Source organism: Neoarius graeffei, chromosome 2 (genome assembly GCF_027579695.1).
Source record: "Neoarius graeffei isolate fNeoGra1 chromosome 2, fNeoGra1.pri, whole genome shotgun sequence".
NCBI classification, from domain to species: Eukaryota; Metazoa; Chordata; class Actinopteri; order Siluriformes; family Ariidae; genus Neoarius; species Neoarius graeffei.
The window spans coordinates 75,623,772-75,645,038 of NC_083570.1; the positions used below are offsets into that span (position 1 = coordinate 75,623,772).

Here is a 21,267-nt window from a genome sequence, read left to right on the forward strand (position 1 = left end):
AAAGTGGACTAGAAGTATAAAACAAGTAAACTCATAGTATATTTCCAGTATACTATGAAGTTCACTTTAGTAAACTAAAGAGTGGACTGCAAGTACAGAACTAGTAAACTATTATTATATAAGTTTACTTGTGGTATACTTGCAGTACAAAATAAAAAATATTAGTTGTATACTCAAAGTTTACTTCTCTTAGACTTAAAGTATATGTTTTATAAACTAAAAGTGGGCCAATTTAGTCCCAAAAAGTATTAAATTAGTTTACTTGCAAATATACTGTAAGTACATTGATATCAGTATACTTGGTACAGGCGGCACGGTGGTGTAGTGGTTAGCGCTGTCGCCTCACAGCAAGAAGGTCCTGGGTTCGAGCCCCGGGGCCGGCGAGGGCCTTTCTGTGTGGAGTTTGCATGTTGTCCGTGTGGGTTTGCTCCGGTTTCCCCCACAGTCCAAAGACATGCAGGTTAGGTTAACTGGTGACTCTAAATTGAGTGTGAATGGTTGTCTATGTGTCAGCCCTGTGATGATCTGGCAACTTGTCCAGGGTGTACCCTGCCTTTTGCCCGTAGTCAGCTGGGATAGGCTCCAGCTTGCCTGCGACCCTGTAGAAGGATAAAGCGGCTAGAGATAATGAGATGAGATACTTGGTACATAAGGGATATTTTAAGTTGAATCCAGTGTTTTCAGACTGTAAAATATAAATTGAGGCTCTGGGTTGCTGATTAGAAGGTTGGCGGTTCAAGCCTCAGCACTGCCAAGCTGCCACTGTTGGACCATCTGTGCTCCTGGGTTGCGTTATGACAACTGACCCTGCCCTCTCATCCAAGAAAAAAAATTCGCTGTGCTGTAATGAGTATGTGACAAATAAAGGCTTCCCCTTCTTCTATTCTAGCCCGCTCAGCTAGCTTAACAACTTACCTTTACATGTTTCTATATGGTTGGATATTAAGCTTTGAAATGCCAATATATCCACAGGATTTGGCTCATAATTTTCATATAATTATCACTCTGTTTCTATACCAGACAACTTGGGCCAGGGATGCTAATTTGTCTCCACTGTCTCAGACACTGTTGTTGCTGACTAAACATTGGGTGACTCAAACCTTTGGCAGAAAACTGCTTAATTTTGATTGGGTCTCAATATTGAGTTATTTCAAATTCACACATGTTGACTTTTAACTGGCTTACAGTTTTCCAGGGTTAAATGTATTATAATTTTATATTCTGAAACGGTGATCAGAAAGAAAGAAATATAGCACAGTTGAATATATTTTTAGAACACAAGTAAAAGTAAACATAGTGTGATTTAATTACTGTGTGTGTGTGTATATATATATATATATACACACACACACACTCACACTTATCTCATCTCATCTCATTATCTCTAGCCGCTTTATCCTTCTACAGGGTCGCAGGCAAGCTGGAGCCTATCCCAGCTGACTATGAGTGAGAGGCGGGGTACACCCTGGACATGTTGCCAGGTTACCACAGGGCTGACACAGAGACAAACAACCATTCACACTCACACCTACAGTCAGTTTAGAGCCACCAATTAGCCTAACCTGCATGTTTTTGGACTGTGGGGGAAACCGGAGCACCTGGAGGAAACCCATGCAGACACGGGGAGAACATGCAAACTCCACACAAAAAAGCCCTCACCAGCCACTGGGCTCAAACCCAGGACCTTCTTGCTGTGAGGCGACAATGCTAACCACTACGTCGCCACACACACATAAATATATATAAAATTATTATTTTTTTTTTAAACAAGTATTGTTACAGTGACTGGGACAGGAAAATATGTAGTTCATTACTTTCCATCCCTGAACATGAAAGGTTTGTATAAATCTCTTAATTTAAAATGACCTCCAATCCAATTTCATACTGACTTAAAAGTAGGGTCCAGTCAGACTACCTCAGCTTGGCACAATGAACAGGAAGAGCTGATACTGTAGGTTCACTGGCGTAACCTGAGAGAGACTCCAGTTGGTTTAATGAGGTCTACCGTATGTGTTGAGTCTACTCTCCTTCAGCGGTAATGAAGTTACCCAGCCAGCAGCAGAAGAGTGGTGTTTTTTTTTTTGAGGTCTGTTCAAGGTTCAGAGCAGATAGTCTTATGAGGCCAAAGCCATAACATGAAGCCAGGAGGAAGAGAAAAGAGATAGAGGCAGGCAGACAGACAGACAAAGATATAGCATTAGAAGGAGGTAGAAAGACTAATAGAAGATAGAAATAAGTACAGAACTATTGAAGTGAAAATGAAACAAAGAGAGGGAAAGAGGCAAACAAAAGAAAGACAGACAGAGCTGGAGGACAACAATGAGAATGTGAATGCCAAAGAAAGAAAGAAGAGCGCTGGTGTTTGGAGGAGAGAGGGGTGGGGGGAAGGAGGAGGGAGGAAGGGAGGGAATGAAAGAACGAGGGGTGATGTCAAACCAGCTGAGCTCAGAAAGTAAACAGCGCTCCAGAGAGCAGCATGCCTTCAGCGGCACGGCTGCAGAGGCAGAGCAAGCGGCAATGCTGCATGCTCACTCACACCTTCATCCTCCTTCTCATCTTCCTCCTGGTCTGTTCAGGGATGGCATGGCCACACGGTAAGAGGCAGACTCATATCTGTCCATTTCACCTATCTTTATGGCTAAGTTTCAACAAGAATCTCTATCCTGATCTTTTGTTCCCTAAAATACAGCATCAGCAGTCCTTTCTTTCCTTCTCCTTCCTCTTTCTTTTACATTTTCTGTATGACTCTTGTTCTAGAGAACTTGTGTTTGGTCTGTGTTGCTGTTGTGGCTCTCTTTGTTTTGAACTTCAGCATGCTCACATCATTCCTCTTAGTCACACTTCAACAGTTAGGACACATTAGAGGGCAAGTGGAAAATATTTATTCAAGACTGTTTCAGGATGTGCCTGCCCAAAAAAAAATCAATCAAGTCACAAGACACCTCAAGTCATTCCTCAGGAATCCTGGGAAAATCCCTGATCATGTTTGGAAGGGAATCACCTCTCTGTTGCCTCGTGTTATTTGTTATTAGGTATTGTGTTTTCTTGTGGTCACCCATGGCATTCTTGTGTTTTGGATAACTAAAGTATCAGATGCAAAAAATGGGAAGTATTTCCCTTTGCATACCAATACTGATTGTGAAACAAAACAAAAAATAAATCTGAATCTTGATTCTGTCTGAATCTATTACTGAATATTGCTTTAGGGGAATATAATGCATGCTGGACTCAGCAAATTCCTAAATAACTGCATGTGTGAAAGAGAAACAATTAGTCTTTCAGTGCTTATATAATTTTTTTTTTCTAATGTGTGACAAACTAGCTGCAATAACAGGGTCAAGGCTGAGAAACTTGGCTGGGAGTGAGCTAGGGGAGTGAGCTAGGGAAGAAGCTTCTGCAAATTGCACTGAGTAGTCACCAGGAAAGAGTTGAACTCAACAGAGACGCATCATCAGGATTGTGAATCATCTCCAACTTATATCAGAGAAGCTTTGTGGTCCAGATGTAGGCTGGAAAGTACAGTTCTCTAAGGTCAGTCTCAGAGCAGAGCCTCATTCAGAAGTATAAACATACTTTCCTGTTTCTTTCAAGGATATAACTACACCTCGTGTTTATGGACAATTTAAGGCCTAGATGGTATTTTTTTATTAGGATCAGTTCTACATGTAGTAATAATAGTCAGTGGGGTGGATAGTGGACCATCGATGGAGAACAATAGCAGGCCAGTTGCTACTGGGTGCTCCACCATCTTGGCTGAAGTTGCGGCTGTGTTGAGGTTATGAAACAGACTCCTGTTGGAGATCAGATGTGCTCCTACTATAATGGGTTTTAAATCAATACTAAAACCTACTTTTACAAATTAGCAGTTTAGTCTGTGGGGTGGTACAGTGGTTAGCACTATCACCTCACAGCAAGAAGGTTCTGGGTTCAAACCTCATGACTGACAGGGGCCTTTCTGTGTGGAGTCTGCCTGGGTTTCCTCTGGGTACTCCAGTTTCCCCCCATTTATATGCATTTAGGCTAACTGGCTACTCTAAATTGTCCTTTGATCAAACTTGGAGAGGGATGGACTCTGCAAAATTTAAATGCCCTATACACACCAATGATGGACTTGTAAAATGTCATCAGTAGTGCCTTTACAGCCCTTGCTGGCTATGGGAGGAGAAGTTGTTTAATCTGTGCACTTGTGTCATGTATGTTATATTTCTTCTCATATCAGTGTTTATAAAAGTTCTGTGTTTTTGTACCAACAATAACAGTGAGTGAGTGAGTGACCTGGTGTTTTAAGAACAACATGAAAATCATGAACACATTTTTCAGAACACAGAGAATTCACCAGGTAACTTGGAGACATGCTTTGACAGGAAATTGGAAGTGAGTTCATCATATCTGCACCATCAAATGGGTCTCCAAATTTGTTTGCACCTTCTGGGTGTACACTGAACCATCCTGTTTGTTTGATACAAATCACCACTTACTAGTGACAAATTGAGAATTTCCCAATACAAAACGAAAGTTATGACACCAACTCAATAAGGCATTAAAACCTGAAGTAAAACCAACACCTGATGTCCATGCTCTACATGACAGCCCAGAGATCCAAAGAAAACTGACAGAAACTGGATAGTGCACTTTAGAGGAGTACACATTGAGCAAGTGAATGAACTGAATCAATGGATGTCAGGAATTGTGTTGAAGAACTCTGACTGAAGATTATTCTATTTAAGAACAAAGACCCATGGTAAGATATAATCTTGCAAGAGCAGATAGGGGATCTGCGCAGTTGTAAACATTGACACAAGGAACTGAGAAAGTTACAGAAAGCCATCAAGAAATGGAGAAAATGAATAAAGAATGAATATTATCAGGAAATGGCAAACAACATTTACACTGTGGCAGAGGCACGACAGGTGGAAAAAGAACATGCATTGGCAAAATGGTATCTTGCCCTAAAATCTCAGTTGGAATTGTCTATAAGTAATGTGAAACTCAACTCAAAACACATTTCGAGAATCACTTTTCACTCTGGGAATTACCACTTCCCCCTGACCTAGGGCACCCTGAGGAATAATGACAGAGATGAAGACATGACAGATGAAGTAGTATATATCAACGAAGATGTTCTAGATGAATAAGAAGTAAAAGAAGTTCTCAAGAGTTTTAAGAACAATAAAAGTGCTGGAACTGACAAGTTGAAAACCGAAGGGCTGAAGTACAATGATAATGGTTGATGCGATCCTTACCATCTTGATGTTGATCTGGATGTGTGTTGTGGTCCCAACCACATGGCTTCATGCCAACCTCGCGTGTCTGTTCAAAAAGGGACTGAATAATGTGGCTGCAAACTATCATGGTCTCTCTAGAGGAGTGCACATGAGTAAGATTACTTGCAAAAATCATCATTAATTGATTTAAATCCACGTATGAAGTGCATATGAGTGAAGTGCAATATGGGTTCCGTGAAAATTGATCGACATCAGTTGGAATATTTATTGTAAAGATGGTGGTCGAGAAATATGGTGGCCCTTTTAATAGCAGTGTATGTGGACTTGACTGCAGCGTACGACCATGTCCCAAGAGACTTTCTCTTCCGAGTGTTGTGGATATGAACAGGAGCTACCCGGTTAATAGATATATTACAGAAACTGTATGAAGACACCACAGTGTCGATAAGAGGTATGAAAACAAGATTTGATGTGTGCATTGGCTGCTGACAAGGTGGACAAGAATCATCTTGCCTTTTCAATTACTAATTTGGCTACACGTTGAAAGTTACAGCCTACGAGATCAACAAAATTTTCCCTGATAGATGGGGTATTCGGTTGGAATACAATATTCCTTATATATGTACCAACAGAGAACATCGTTGTGGAAGGATGCATGGCATGGAGATGATAAGGTGGATCTTGTATGCCGATGATGATGTGTTCTTCTGTAAAACAGTGCAGGAGGCAGAACAACTTCTTACATTAAAAAAACAAAACAAAAACAAAATGCAGGTATTCAGTGATGCAGAGCTTTCTAAAGAATCTACCCTATTTAGCATTGATGATCAAATCATAGAAAATGTCAAGAATTTGGATAACTTGGGCAGGTGATAACGAATACAAAAGAGAGTTGCTTCAGAGAACACCTTGTTGCCAGCGCTACTGCAAAATTCAGTGAACTTCAGAATGCACTGATGGATTGTAATGTTAATCTACATATAATGAGAAAACTCCTTGAAGCATGTGTAAGATCATGGTTAACGTATGGGATGCAGGCCTGGCTACCAAATGAGCAACAAATGAGAACTTGAAATATGTTGGTTCCAATGTTTGCAGAGTATTTTTAAAGGAGGATGGAAAAGAAAAGAAATGCTGATGGATGAGGATGAGGTCAACTATAGCTTCGTATATAGTAATGAACAAATCCAACAGATGACGAAGACCGTGCTACTGTGTAATTTTGTATATTCTCAGTATCTTAAGTACATCGGCCATGTTGCAGAGTAGAAAACACTGCCATTACCAAGAAAGTCCTGTTGGCAAAACCCAGAAGGAAATATTATAGGGACCCTGGTTAAAAATTGCCCAGTTGCTTCAAGTTTCCACTGATCAGGCGAAAAGATTGACGCAGTCTAAGACTGAGTTCATTGAGCTAATCCAACAATGGTTTAGCTCTGCTCCATGACATGTGATGTCGTACAGAGTAACACAAGTAGTAGTAGTAGTAGTGTTTAATTGTTTTTCTTTATAAATTAATTTTATATGTTCTTAAATTCGTACAGCAATTTGGTCAACATTCATAATTTAAAATGTGCTTTATAAACAAAATGTACTTACAGGACTAATTTACAGTGGAATTGGATGAGTAAGAGTTGACTCACTTAGTGTAAAAAAAAAAGCACATTTGAAAAAATAATATTAGTTCATCATCTGAAAGTTTATGTCTTACTTCACATGCAAATACACAAAGGATTTAGTGGAGGATAGACCATGAACACATTTCATGTTGCTGCATTCAGCTAATTTGCAATTTCCTTTGAAAACAGAAACATGTAATGTTTGAGTTATCTAGAGAACTATGTTTAAACATGAATAGTGTGTGTGTGTGTGTGTGTGTGTTGCGGTTCAGGCAATGCCCACAGAAACTCAGAGGATTTTCCTTTTCCATGCCTGCAAAATGACTCAGACATCAGTTGATCACTAGTACAGCTGTAGCAGAGAGCAGAACGCAGTGCTACACTTGGCTTTTTTCTCCACACTCTGTGTCACAACAAATACAGAGCCAATACGTCGGCTCACTGACTGTCTACTTTCTCTCAAAGTTTCTTCCTTTTTCTTTACTTTTATCTAATCAATTTAAATCTTCTCCCTATGACATTGAGGTCTTACTTCTGTTTGCAGTCCTGCTCTAGAAAAAAAAAAGCTTTAAAAAAGCAATCAAACCAACACATGAAATCAACCTGATTTAACCCAACTTATTTGACCCCAACCCCATTCCCAATTTCCAGTATACCATCTATCGACTGAAGTCAGTTCTGACTGTTTAAGGTACAAGAAAGTGAGGGATAACTTGTTGAACTCCTGGTCATTTAGCTTCCAATGGTAGCTAAACACACTTGAAGATTCTGTTTCCGAAAACAGATAAATATCTGTGAGATCAGGGCCAATTATTCTCACTTGTACTCATGTCCTCAGATGGCTATGGATATTACTGAGGTTTTAACCTGCTCTCTTCTAGTACATTACACAGTTGCATGATTCAGGCCCTGACTCAGCCAACTCCTTCCAACATCAATGAGGTATCAGAGCCGGAGGGAGCTCATTGTCAATGACATAAGCACAGTACAATGTTCACTATTGTAACTCAACTTGCACTTACACCATGAACTGCAGATCCAGATTTCAGCACCATCTGTGACTGTGTGCTTGTGTTTTTGGCAGACACAAGACTCATCAGCTGTAGTCACTTGCTTAGTTTAGGGAACCATCCTGAAACAACTAGATCAGAGAGAGCAGCCAGTAAAAGAGATGAGATGAGATGAGATGAGATGAGATGAGATGAGATGAGATGAGATGAGATGAGATGAGATGAGGAGCAGTTGTGTGGCCTGGATGGCTTTGTAAAATCAGAGCTTTGATACACAAAATACAAGGCATGCGAATATAGAACATGTTAATCACTGTACTATAGAATCAGCTTTTTTTTGATGAACAAAGATAATTGTAGTTAAGTACTAGTGTAATTTGTCTAACAATTCACGATTACTACAGCTTACTTGAACTGAAAAGCATATTCTTTTCAGCACTTTAATATGTTGCAAATGGAAGATGACAACAGGACTGTTTTTGATTTTGTGATGAGTAAGCAAGTTCAAAATCCTCCAGCAGACCACAGTCATCAGATACAGACTGAACAAAGTTCAGTAGTGTAGTTCAGGTCTACTAGTGCATCTCAAAAAATTAGAATATTGTGAAAAAGTTCAATATTTTCCATCAGTTATTTAAGAAAGTGAAAATGTTATATATTATAGACTCATTACACATAAACTAAAATGTTTCAAGCATTTTCTATTTTAATTTTAATCAGTATGGCATACAGTACAAAAACATTAAAAAATGCATCTCAAAATATTAGAATATTTCATTTCGAGTTTGAGTAAAACAGTATGAACACAGTGTATCTCTCGGTCTAGTTCAGTACACACAACCACAATCATGGGGAAGACCGCTTACTTGACTGTTGTCCAGAAGATGATCACTGATGCCCTCCACAAAGAGGGTAAGCCACAAAAGGTCATTGCTGAAAAGGGTGGCTGGAAAAGGTGCACAAGCAACAGGGATGACCGCAGTCTTGAGAGGATTGTCAAGAAAAGTTGATTCAAGAACTTGGGAGAGCTTCACAAGGAGTGGACTGAGGCTGGTGTCAGTGTATCAAGACCCATCACGAACAGACATCTTCAAGAAAGGGGATACAACTTTCGCATTCCTAATATCAAGCTACTCCTGAGCCAGAGACAATTTCAGAAGTGTCTTATCTGGGCTAAGGAGAGAAAGAAATGGACTGTTGCTCAGTGGTCCAAAGTCCTCTTTTCAGATGAAAGTACATTTTGCATTTAATTTGGAAATCACGGTTCTAGAGTCTGGAGGAAGAGTGGAGAGGCACAGAATCCAAGGTGTTTGAAGCCCAGTGTGAAGTTTCCACAGTCTGTGATGATTTGGGGTGCCATGTCATCTGCTGGTGTTGGTCTACTGTATTTTATCAAGTCCAAAGTCAACACAGCCATCTACCAGGAGATTTTAGAGCACTTCATGCTTCCATCTGCTGACAAGCTTTTTGGAGATGCTGATTTCCTTTTCCAGCAGGACTTAGCACCTACCCACAGTGCCAAAACTACTACCAAATGGTTTGTTGACCATGATATTACTGTGTTTGATTGGCCAGCCAACTTGCCTGACCTGAACCCCATAGAGAATCTATGGGGTATTGTCAAGAGGAAGATGAGAAACACCCGACCCAAAAATACAGATACGCTGAAGGCCACTATCAAAGCAACCTGGGCTTCAATAACACCTCAGCAGTGCCACAGACTGATCACCTCCATGCCACACCGCATTGATACAGTAATTCATGGTAAAGGAGCCCCAACCAAGTATTGAGTGTATAAATTAATATACTTTTCAGAAGTTGGACATTTCTGTATTGTAAATCCTTTTTTTTGATTGATCTTAGGGAATATTCTAATAATTTGAAATACTGGGTTTCTGATTTTCATGAGCTATAAGCCATAATCATCAAAATTAAAACAAAAAAGGCTTTAAATATTTCACTTTACATGTAATGAATATAGAATATATGAAAGTTTACCTTTTTGAATTAAATTATGAAAAAAAGGAACTTTTTCATGGTATTCTAATTTTTTGAGATGCACTAGTATAATGAGATTAAAAGTTTTATAGATTAGCTGGAGTCACAGCTGATCAACAAATCCTGGACAAACCTGGGGAACATTTCAGAAGGCTTTGTTACCAGTGATACCATCAGGGCCTTTAGTTCTGGGTATGACTTTAAATTGCAACCAGTGGTGAGTCTCAGGTCCAGGAGGACTTGAATATTGGGGAAACTGTAGTTACCCCTTAATCACCATTGCTCCCAGATCTGCTCTGACCTGGAGTGGTAGCACTTGCCTGGGTTCCAGCTATGGGTTAAATAGTACGTCACCAATAAGGCACTGGCAGCAGGGCACTTTTCGGTACAATGTGGCAGATGAACCCAACAGGGTCAATGGCACACCACCAGATGGCATGTGGAAGAGCCACTCAAATGGCCAACGGATGGCATCACTCGGCAAATCAGTTGTTAGTGTGGGGCAACTTCCATACCCGTCAAGTCTGTGGCACTTTTGTGCATCATTTGGCATCAGGTCTGGAGGTCCAGAGAGACAACACGATGGGGGCACAACATTGTTTGTCTTACCTTACTGTGCAAGGTGCTTTGCTAGGAGAGGAGAATAGCATACGAGCTCACGAGGTCAGGCATTCCATGGTGGCTCGGCTGGGCCATTAGTGCCACTGCTGTGGGCAACTCTGTCACTCTGGTGCGGGCCTCGCGGCCCATCTGTGTTTCTGCACATCCAAATGAATCAGTCATCATGGCTAGTGATTGATAGCCGCCGCCTCCAATGATCAGGGCCTGCATCCACTTTAAAACAGGTCTAAAACCACAAATCTTCATGCTGTAATTCATACAATCTGTCTTCAAATCAGTCGGCCATAGGAGTGTAGAACATGTCTGCATGGATGTGCTGGGAGAAGTTGCTGTTTCTCTTAGTTGACTTTAGGAAAAGCTTTGGGAAAGCTGCTGCTTGGCCTGTGTCTTAGAAGACCTTTGGCCTGTGAAGCGGAAAACAATCTTCTTTGGTGGTGTTAGTTTGGAAGCTATTTTGAGAGATATTTTTGGCTTCCCCATCCTCCTACAGATGCTGGTCAGAGCTAAGCAGTGCACATCTGGAAAAGAAAAAGTAGATGACAATTATGCAATCCAGTAAAGTTAAAAGAGAGATGTGCATGAATGCGTCGGAATCTGAAGAACTGGAATGTGCATTGTGATGCGCAGAACATTTGGGTTGTTTTGGCATAGAAGGAGAAAATGGGCAGAGAGAAAGAGAGACAGAGATGAGAAGGAGAAGAAAAAGTAGATACCAGGCTTTAATGAAAACAAGAATAATGTGAGCGAGAGCCAAAAATGGTCAATAAAAATGTATTAAACAAAGTCTATAAAACGTTTTGTTAAATGTCAATGTGGTGTGAGTAGATGAGCTGTATCTATATTCCACATAGATTGAATTATTATTGTGGGGTTTCTTTAATTTTTTTTGCCAAAGTTTTTTTTTTCTAAAATATTTCCAACAATATTTTCTTCCCAAACCCTTTTTCCATTATGTGGGTTTATCATGCTTCTTTCCAAAAAAAAAAAAATCTAATTAGATCATAATAAGTGAAATATACACACATTCTTGTGTACTCTCTCTCTCTCTCTCTCTCTCTCTCTCTCTCTCTCTCTCTCTCTTCATGCTTTGGGGGATTCTCTGTGCTTGTAAAATAAGGCAGCTGATTTGAGCTCTGTAATCTGGATGCATTTTGCAGGTGTTGAGTGGACACCTGCATGAATGTGTGCATGCTCAGCTCAATATTAACCATTACATTATCAAATGTAAACCTGCTTTCAGATAATGGTGGGTAGGAGTGCAGAGAGACATGAATGATTTTAAGACCAGAAGGTCCCAACATTCCAACTTTCTTTCAGAAGGTCATAAAGTTAGCCAGCTCTGGATGTTGTATGTACATGTGCAGAACTCCTCTTTATATTGTGTCTAGTTAACAATAAAGTCAATCAGTGTACTTAATAAACTCATTGAAGGTAACATATTTTACTCATATTCACAGTGCATGTAGATTTGCTACAGTTTTATATTTGCTTGTTCTTGAGTAAAGCTTGACTTTGGCTATGAATTTCATAAAGAAAGACTTTAGAGATTCTAGCTCCAAGTAAAACAAGACCTGCTAATCAGAAGACTTTCATCAATGCTTTGTGTCAACTTGACATAGAGATGTTTGGAACAATTCTCCTTAATGAGTGTCAGACAAGTCAAACGAAACCACATAAAGCATCTTGAAAACAATGACAACTATTGTGCACATTCTTCTGGATGCACAAACTTTTTGGGATATCTTTGAAGTGCATATACTATATTTAATAGAGTGTCAGTAATGTACTGTATAGGCATAAAATAATAAAAGAACTAAGTGTCTGTGTGTAAGTGTATATGTGATAGTGAGTCTTTTAGTGGCTTATATTACATATTATATGAGTGATTTACTGAGCTCAATCAATAGAATGCACATCAATAGGAAGTTATAGAATATCCACAGGATGCTGAATATCATCACACTTATTTGTGTATTGTTCTTGTCTTGCAGTTTGCCTTGTAACAAAGCCAGTGAAGACTTTCTTCCTCTCCTTACATAAATCTTTACATTATTATGTAAAGCACTGAGAGCATAAGAGCCTATAAAGGACTTACACACCCATTGCGTGCATTAAGTAGCATGTTGATAACACAAGCATAACATCTTATAGCACTCAAATGCACAGTTTTTCTACCGAGTCAGTTTTTCCCCAGACAGATCTTAGATAACATGCTAGATTAGATACACTTATTCTCCTACTTAAGCCAATGACCTGCAGCCCATTCACATTGTCGGTGTGTGTGTGTGTGTGTGTTATAGTGTTATATACTTTACAATATTCAACTACAACCCCGATTCCAAAAAAGTTGGGACAAAGTACAAATTGTAAATAAAAACGGAATGCAATGATGCGGAAGTTTCAAAATTCCATATTTTATTCAGAATAGAACATAGATGACATATCAAATGTTTAAACTGAGAAAATGTATAATTTAAAGAGAAAAATTAGGTGATTTTAAATTTCATGACAACAACACATCTCAAAAAAGTTGGGACAAGGTCATGTTTACCACTGTGAGACATCCCCTTTTCTCTTTACAACAGTCTGTAAACATCTGGGGACTGAGGAGACAAGTTGCTCAAGTTTAGGGATAGGAATGTTAACCCATTCTTGTCTAATGTAGGATTCTAGTTGCTCAACTGTCTTGGGTCTTTTTTGTCGTATCTTCTGTTTTATGATGCGCCAAATGTTTTCTATGGGTGAAAGATCTGGACTGCAGGCTGGCCAGTTCAGTACCCGGACCCTTCTTCTACGCAGCCATGATGCTGTAATTGATGCAGTATGTGGTTTGGCATTGTCATGTTGGAAAATGCAAGGTCTTCCCTGAAAGAGACGTCGTCTGGATGGGAGCATATGTTGCTCTAGAACCTGGATATACCTTTCAGCATTGATGGTGTCTTTCCAGATGTGTAAGCTGCCCATGCCACACGCACTAATGCAACCCCATACCATCAGAGATGCAGGCTTCTGAACTGAGCGCTGATGACAACTTGGGTCGTCCTTCTCCTCTTTAGTCCGAATGACACGGCGTCCCTGATTTCCATAAAGAACTTCAAATTTTGATTCGTCTGACCACAGAACAGTTTTCCACTTTGCCACAGTCCATTTTAAATGAGCCTTGGCCCAGAGAAGACGTCTGCGCTTCTGGATCATGTTTAGATACGGCTTTTTCTTTGAACTATAGAGTTTTAGCTGGCAACGGCGGATGGCACGGTGAATTGTGTTCACAGATAATGTTCTCTGGAAATATTCCTGAGCCCATTTTGTGATTTCCAATACAGAAGCATGCCTGCATGTGATGCAGTGCCATCTAAGGGCCCGAAGATCACGGGCACCCAGTATGGTTTTTCCACCTTGACCCTTACGCACAGAGATTCTTCCAGATTCTTTGAATCTTTTGATGATATTATGCACTGTAGATGATGATATGTTCAAACTCTTTGCAATTTTACACTGTCGAACTCCTTTCTGATATTGCTCCACTATTTGTTGGCGCAGAATTAGGGGGATTGGTGATCCTCTTCCCATCTTTACTTGAGAGCCGCTGCCACTCCAAGATGCTCTTTTTATACCCAGTCATGTTAATGACCTATTGCCAATTGACCTAATGAGTTGCAATTTGGTCCTCCAGCTGTTCCTTTTTTGTACCTTTAACTTTTCCAGCCTCTTATTGCCCCTGTCCCAACTTTTTTGAGATGTGTTGCTGTCATGAAATTTCAAATGAGCCAATATTTGGCATGAAATTTCAAAATGTCTCACTTTCAACATTTGATATGTTGTCTATGTTCTATTGTGAATACAATATTAGTTTTTGAGATTTGTAAATTATTGCATTCCTTTTTTATTTACAATTTGTACTTTGTCCCAACTTTTTTGGAATCGGGGTTGTATATAGAGTAATGTTAATCCCTATAGCAAGCAAAGCAAGCACAACTTTATTCATCACACACTTGTGAAATTTCCTCTCTGCATTTAACCCATCTGAAGCAGTGAACACACACATGCGCACACACACGTGAGCAATGAGCACACACACATACATACCCAGAGCAGTGGGCAGCCATGCTAACAGTGCCCAGGGAGGAGTTGGGAGTTAGGTGCCTTGCTCAAGGGCATCTCAGCCCAAGGCCGTCCCATATTAACCTAACCTGCATGTCTTTGGATTGTGGGGGAAACCGGAGCACCCGGAGGAAACCCACGCAGACACGGGGAGAACATGCAAACTCCACACAGAAAGGCCCTTGCCGGCTGCTGGGTTCGAACCCAGAACCTTCTTGCTGTGAGGCAACCGTGCTAACCACTACACCACCATATATTCTCTTAACATTGAATGCATTTGTGTAATATGTATTTTTTTTTTTGATGAGCAAGAGAGTAGAAACGAGGGGCCCATACTAATCTTGGCTTCAAATAAGAATGTTTCTTGTTATATTCCCACAAATCTGTCACCACACATAGCACAAAGCACAGCTGAGATTCATTGTGCTTACAGTCTGGACTACTGACAATGCTAATGACAGTAATTTTATAGGACATAAACATTGCATTTTGGTAGATCTGGGGGGAAAAATAAAAAATAAAAACCCCAAAGGGGGGAAAAAAACAACAACCATATATACAGAAGGCAGGCTCACCAGCACAATCTTCTTAACAGATTAAAGGTTTCTTTAAATGCTTGCCAGCAAACAATTGCTGTAATGATGAATGATCTATAATGAGTCATTGAAATTTTCAGAATGGTCTTAAAATATACTTATTAGGCTATTTGGTTAAAATTAAAAAGCAGAATCATGGTGACAGTCACAGATTTTATTTATATCTTAATTTACATAATTACAGATAATGTGTGGCCCATAATTTCACATTGATTTCTACATTTGACCTCTAAATTTGTGACTTCAAGCTGCCACTGTTGGGCCACTGAGTAAGACCCTTAACCCTCTCTGCTCCATGGGTGCTTTATTATAGCTCAACTTGAGCTCTGACCCCAGCTTCCTAACAGGGTAGGATAGGAGAAGTGAAAAGAATTTTGCTGTACTGTACAGTTTCAGTTGTGTTCAGGAGTACACTCAGCATGGATATGAATGTTATGACAATATTGAGCTTTCAGTGATTTCTTTGAACTGTTTTCCTTTGGGAGGATGATTGCACAACACACATCTTTAATAGAAAAAAACAATTTGGTGCACGAGTTTTTATTTATTTTTGGGTTTTCTGAAATCAATTTTTTTTTTTTTCAATTTGCTGAGGTCAGGATTTTGGCAAGAGCAGCATGGTGGTGTAGTAGTTAGCACTGTCACCTCACAGCAAGAAGGTTCTGGGTTTGAGCCCAATGGCCAACAGGGGCCTTTCTATGTGGAGTTTGCATGTTCTCCCTGTGTCTGTGTGGGTTTCCTCCGGGTGCTCCGGTTTCCCCCACAGTCCAAAGACATGCAGGTTAGGTTAATTGGTGGCTCTAAATTGACTGTAGGTATGAATGTGAGTGTGAATGGTTGTTTGTCTCTATGTGTCAGCCCTGCAATGACTTGGTGACTTGTCCAGGGTGTACCCCGCCTCTCGCCCATAGTCAGCTGGGATAGGCTCCAGCTTGCCTGTGACCCTGTACAGGATAAGCAGCTACAGATAATGGATGGATGGGTGGATTGTTGTTTGTCTCTATGTTTCAGCCCTGCGATGATCTGTCAATCTGTCCAGGGTGTACCCCGCCTCTCGCCCATAGTCAGCTGGGATAGGCTCCAGCTTGCCTGTGACCCTGTACAGGATAAGCAGCTACAGATAATGGATGGATGGGTGGATTGTTGTTTGTCTCTATGTTTCAGCCCTGCGATGATCTGTCAATCTGTCCAGGGTGTACACTGCCTTTCACCCATAGTCAGTTGAGATAGGCTCCAGCTTGCATGCAACCCTGCACAGGATAAGTGGTTATGGGTAATGGATGGATGGAGGATTTTAGCAAGGTCATTCCAAAAGCTTACTGTTAGCCTGCTTTATCCATTTCACAATCAGCTCTGTTGTGTTTGGGGTCATTATCTGTTGGAACACCCCATTATGTCCAAGATGTCAACCATCTCGCTGATGGTTTGAGGTTATGCTAGAATTCTGAGGTAGTCTCCATTATTCCATCCACTTTGTTTAGCCATGCTTCACAGTTGGTACATTGTTCTTGGTACTGAATGCCTCACCTTTACTCCTCCAACATACCTCTGGTCATTGTGGCCAAACAACTAAATTTTTGTCGCATTGGACCATAAAAATTTCCTCCTGAAGGTTTTTTTTATTTGTCTATGTCATCAGCTGCAAACTTTAATTGAGCTTGAAGGTGTTGATTTTGGAGCAGGGGCTTCTTTTGTGGATGGCAGACTCTCAGTCCATGGTGATGGAAAACTAGCTTGACTATAGACAGTGAAACTGGTGTTCCAGCAGCTTCCAGTTCATGCCAGGCCTGTGCCATAGTAGTTGGGTTGTTTCTGACCAATTTTCTATCAGCTCAGGTTGACCATTTGGCTCTTCTTCCAGACCTTGGCAAAGTGGCTTCACCTCCCAATAATTTGTCAAGCAAACCCTTTTTATGTTAGAAAAGAGAAGCTACCAGCTGCATTCAATCAATTTCACGAGCAGGAAGTTAAGAGGCCTTGGCAAGCTAAAACATATTTTGGAACTTTCAGCACCACTGAATAATTAATAATCTAAGTTGGTGTGTGTATATTTTTGACCATGTGTTGATTTCAGAGAACCCAAAATAAATTTTTTTTTAAAGAACAGTTCAAAGAAAACACTGAAAGCCCAATATTTGCATGACATTCATGTCCATGATAAGGGTATGTAAACTTCTGACTGCAACAGAAACATCTATATGTGACAATAAAGACTGTCTTTCTGCCTATATGGGACTTTTTTAACCCCATTTCTTAACATAATATAACTCATTCAACTTTAATGACTGTTAATGTATGACTACATTTTATTTCTTGTAATCTACATATGTCATGAGAGTTTTGTGTGTTCCCTAGAAGCCCATAAAACGTTTTAACATGGGTCTGGTTCTGCCTTTGTTTTGGCATGTTCTTTAATAGTCTGTGCTCAATTTCTCCAAAATACTGTGATTACTGACATCATGATGAACTGCTTGCAGTGTTTGGACCTAAATTTATTTACCTATAGATATAAATATACCTATAGATTGAATCTATAGATAGCGCTGCTGCAGTTGGCTGCCTCTTGCAGCAGCAGCTTGCTCATTTAAGAGTTTTATCTATTTTTTTCCTGCTTTTGTGTGTTTCTGTGTCCTTTTTTTTACTCTTTAATGTGTTAAGGGACACTAGTAACTGTGAGTATAGGGTACTCACAGTTACTTTTTAAAACTTTTTTTCCACTCCACTGTGTCCGTGAAGTCGTGGTTGGCTATGGCATCTATTGTTTCCAGCAGAGAGCAGCTGTTAGTGCTCCGTAACACTGCACTGTTGCTGAGAGACAGACCTGAGGTCCTGCGCAAGCTGAGGAGGAGGAGACGTGGGTGCCGAGCTGGAGTTCAACGCCGTGAGAGGAAGAGGAGACATCGTCCGGTCCTCCTGTCCATCATCATGGGGAATGTACAATCTTTATCCAACAAGATGGACGAACTGGTGGCATTAACCCTGCACCAAAGGACCTACCGGCACTGCAGCTTAATGGTGTTTACGGAGACATGGCTGACCAGCATTGCCATAGATATGCATGCCACACTGGACGGCTTCCAGCTGGTGAGAGCTGACAGGACGACGGAGAGCAGTAAGAGGAAAAGAGGAGGGCTGGCAGTGTTTATTAATAATAGTTGGTGTAACTCCGGGCACATCACAATTAAAGAGAGGCACTGCTGTCTGGACATTGAACTGTTAGTGGTTAGCATGAGGCCATTCTATCTGCCTCAGGAATTTTCACATGCTGTTGTAATAGCTGTGTATGTGCCCCCTTCTGCTAATGTTGATACTGCGTGTGATCTCCACTCTGCAGTGAGCAGACTGCAGACTCAGAGCCCACAAGCCTTCTTACTGATCTCTGGAGACTTCAACCATGTTTCCCTGTCCTCCACTCTGCCCACTTTCACCCAGTACATCACATGCAGCACCAGAGACCATAAAACTCTTGACCTGCTATATGCAAACACCAAGGAGGCATATAAGTCATCCCCCCTGCCCCCCTGGGAAGATCTGATCACAATCTGGTTTTCCTCCAGCCAGTGTACAAGCCTCTTGTGCACAGGCAACCAGTTGTGTCCTGTACCATGTCGAGATGGTCCGACGAAGTGGATGAAGCTCTGAAGGACTGTTTCAATACAATGGTGTGGGAGTTATTCAAAGATTCACATGGGGAGGACATCATCAGCCTTACAGACTGCATTACAGACACATAACTTTTATGTGGAAAACACTGTACCAACTAGGAATGTATGGTGTTTCTCCAACAACGAAACATGGATTAACCTAGACATAAAGGCTCTTCTCAAGGAGAAGCGGAGGGCTTTCAGGTCTGGAGACAAGGAGGAGCTGAAGGCTGTGCAGAGGGAGCTGAGGAGGAGGATTAGAGAGGGAAAGAGGAGCTACAGGAGGAAAATGGAGGAGCAGTTGCAGCAAAACAACACCAGAGGAGTTTGGAGAGGACTAAAGACCATCTCTGGCCACCAGTCTTTAAACTCCCAGGCTGAGGGAGACCAGCAGTGGGCAAATGACCTGAATCTCTTCTTCAATAGATTTGATCAGGCGTCTGCACCTCCTCCGACCCAGACACCTCGGCTGCAGCTCTCGTCGTCAACACCTCAAGGACTCTGCCTCTCCCCCACCTCCACCTTCCCTCCCCCTCAATGTCTAGCCACTACACACATCAACACACACACCACCACACTAACTAACTAATGTCTAGCCACCACACACACCAACTAACTTCCACCCCTACTCACCACCCACAGAATCATACATTACCCCAAATTCAAACCACCACAGACAATATACAGTACATCACATAACACACACCACACTGTTTTACATGTCACCCCAAATTCAAAGAACCACGAACAACACACCACACAGCCCCCCTGCTCAAACCTGTCCCTCACAACACTCCAGGTGAGGAACCAGCTGAGGAAGATGAAGGCAAGGAAGACTGCAGGTCCAGATGGCATCAGCTCCAGGCTCCTCAGGTCCTGCACAGACGAGCTGTGCAGGATAGTTGGACATCTGTTCAACCTGAGCTTAAAGCTGGGGAGAGTACCACAGCTATGGAAAACATCCTGCATGGTACCTGTGCCCAAGACTCTGCACCCCAAGGACCTCAACAGATACAGGCCAGTGGCACTAACATCACACTTGATGAAGACCCTGGAGCGGCTGGTCCTGGTCCATCTGCGCCCCATGGTGATCCCGTCCATAGACCTGCTGCAGTTTGCCTACCAGCCAGGCATCGGGGTGGATGACACCATCATCTTCCTCCTTCACCAAGCTCTGTCTCACCTAGAGAAACCTGGAAGTTCTGTGAGAATAACATTTTTTAATTTCTCCAGTGCTTTCAGCACCATCCAGCCCGCACTTTTGGGGGACAAGCTGGAGCATGCAGGAGTAGACCACCACCTCACATCGTGGATTGTGGGCTACCTTACTGACTATCCACAGTATGTGAGGACACGGGACTGTGTGTCGGACATGGTTGTCTGCAGCATAGGGGATCCGCAGGGAACAGTTCTGGCCCCATTCCTGTTCACCCTCTACACTGCAGAGTTCTCCTATAATTCACCCACCTGTTACCTGCAGAAGTTCTCCGATGGCTCTGCTATCATTGGCCTCATCACAGATGGGGACAACAGGGAGTACAGAGAACTGTTGCAGGACTTTGTGGACTGGTGCCAGTGAAACCACCTCCAGATTAACATGGGGAAAACTAAGGAGCTGGTGGTGGATTTTCGCAGGTGCTCTCACTCTCCCCCAACACCAGTGAGCATCCAGGGGAAGGACATTGAGCTGGTGACATCTTATAAGTACCTGTTGTTAGGACTGGGACTGTTTTGGCCTCTAGAGGCCGCTGTTATTTCCTTTGTTTGGTCATGTTTGTTTTGGCCTCTAGAGGTCGCCACTGTGTTCTGTGTTTTATGTTTGTCTTATTGCCTGTTTCCTGCCCCGCCCTGTCCTTAATTAGTTTGTGTATTTATACCCCTGAGTTCAGTCCTCTTGTCATGGAGTCTTTGTGCTGTTATGTTTAGCTCCAGTTACCTCTGTACCATGTTCCTTGCCTTTGTCTTTTTGGTTTTGCACTTTGCTTTGCTTTTTGGACTTAGTATTTACTGTTTTTTGGATCTTCTGAGCATTGATATTTTTGCCTTTTCTTTTCTTTTTTTTGGCTTTTGTTTTGACCTTGAACTTTTGGATATTTCTTATTTTTCCCTTCATCTTCTGAGCGTTTTGGATTATTTCTTTTTGGACTGTATATATTGTAAATAAACTTTTTGATACTTTTCTACTTCCGCCTCACGCCTCTGCATTTGAGTCATCCTCCTGGTGGCCTAGTGGGGGTTTGCTAGATTATCACACCAGCGAACCAGGTTCGAATCCCAGCAAATTCCTAACAGACTCTGTCATGACTGAATCAGCAGAGACTGCTTCAACTGTCCCGAGCTCTTGGGAAAAGGACCGCCCCATCCAGCCGAGGGAGGGTTGTGATGGGGCCTACCCTCTCTCCCGGACTTCCTGGCCAAGGTATCTACATCCTGGTCTCCATCTCCTGGGGTGA

General features: G+C 41.5%; 1 protein-coding gene across 2 annotated transcripts in view; it reads left to right on the top strand.

Moving 5' to 3' along the window:
- Positions 1-2,462: 2,462 nt before the first annotated feature.
- Positions 2,463-21,267, top strand: part of pamr1b (peptidase domain containing associated with muscle regeneration 1b) — a 66,101-nt gene continuing 47,296 nt past the window's right edge. For both annotated transcript variants that reach the window (XM_060914992.1, XM_060914993.1), the window contains exon 1: positions 2,463-2,594. In XM_060914992.1, coding sequence (XP_060770975.1) covers positions 2,477-2,594 — 118 coding nt within the window. In that variant the 5' untranslated portion in view covers positions 2,463-2,476. The remainder of the gene's footprint in view (positions 2,595-21,267) is intronic.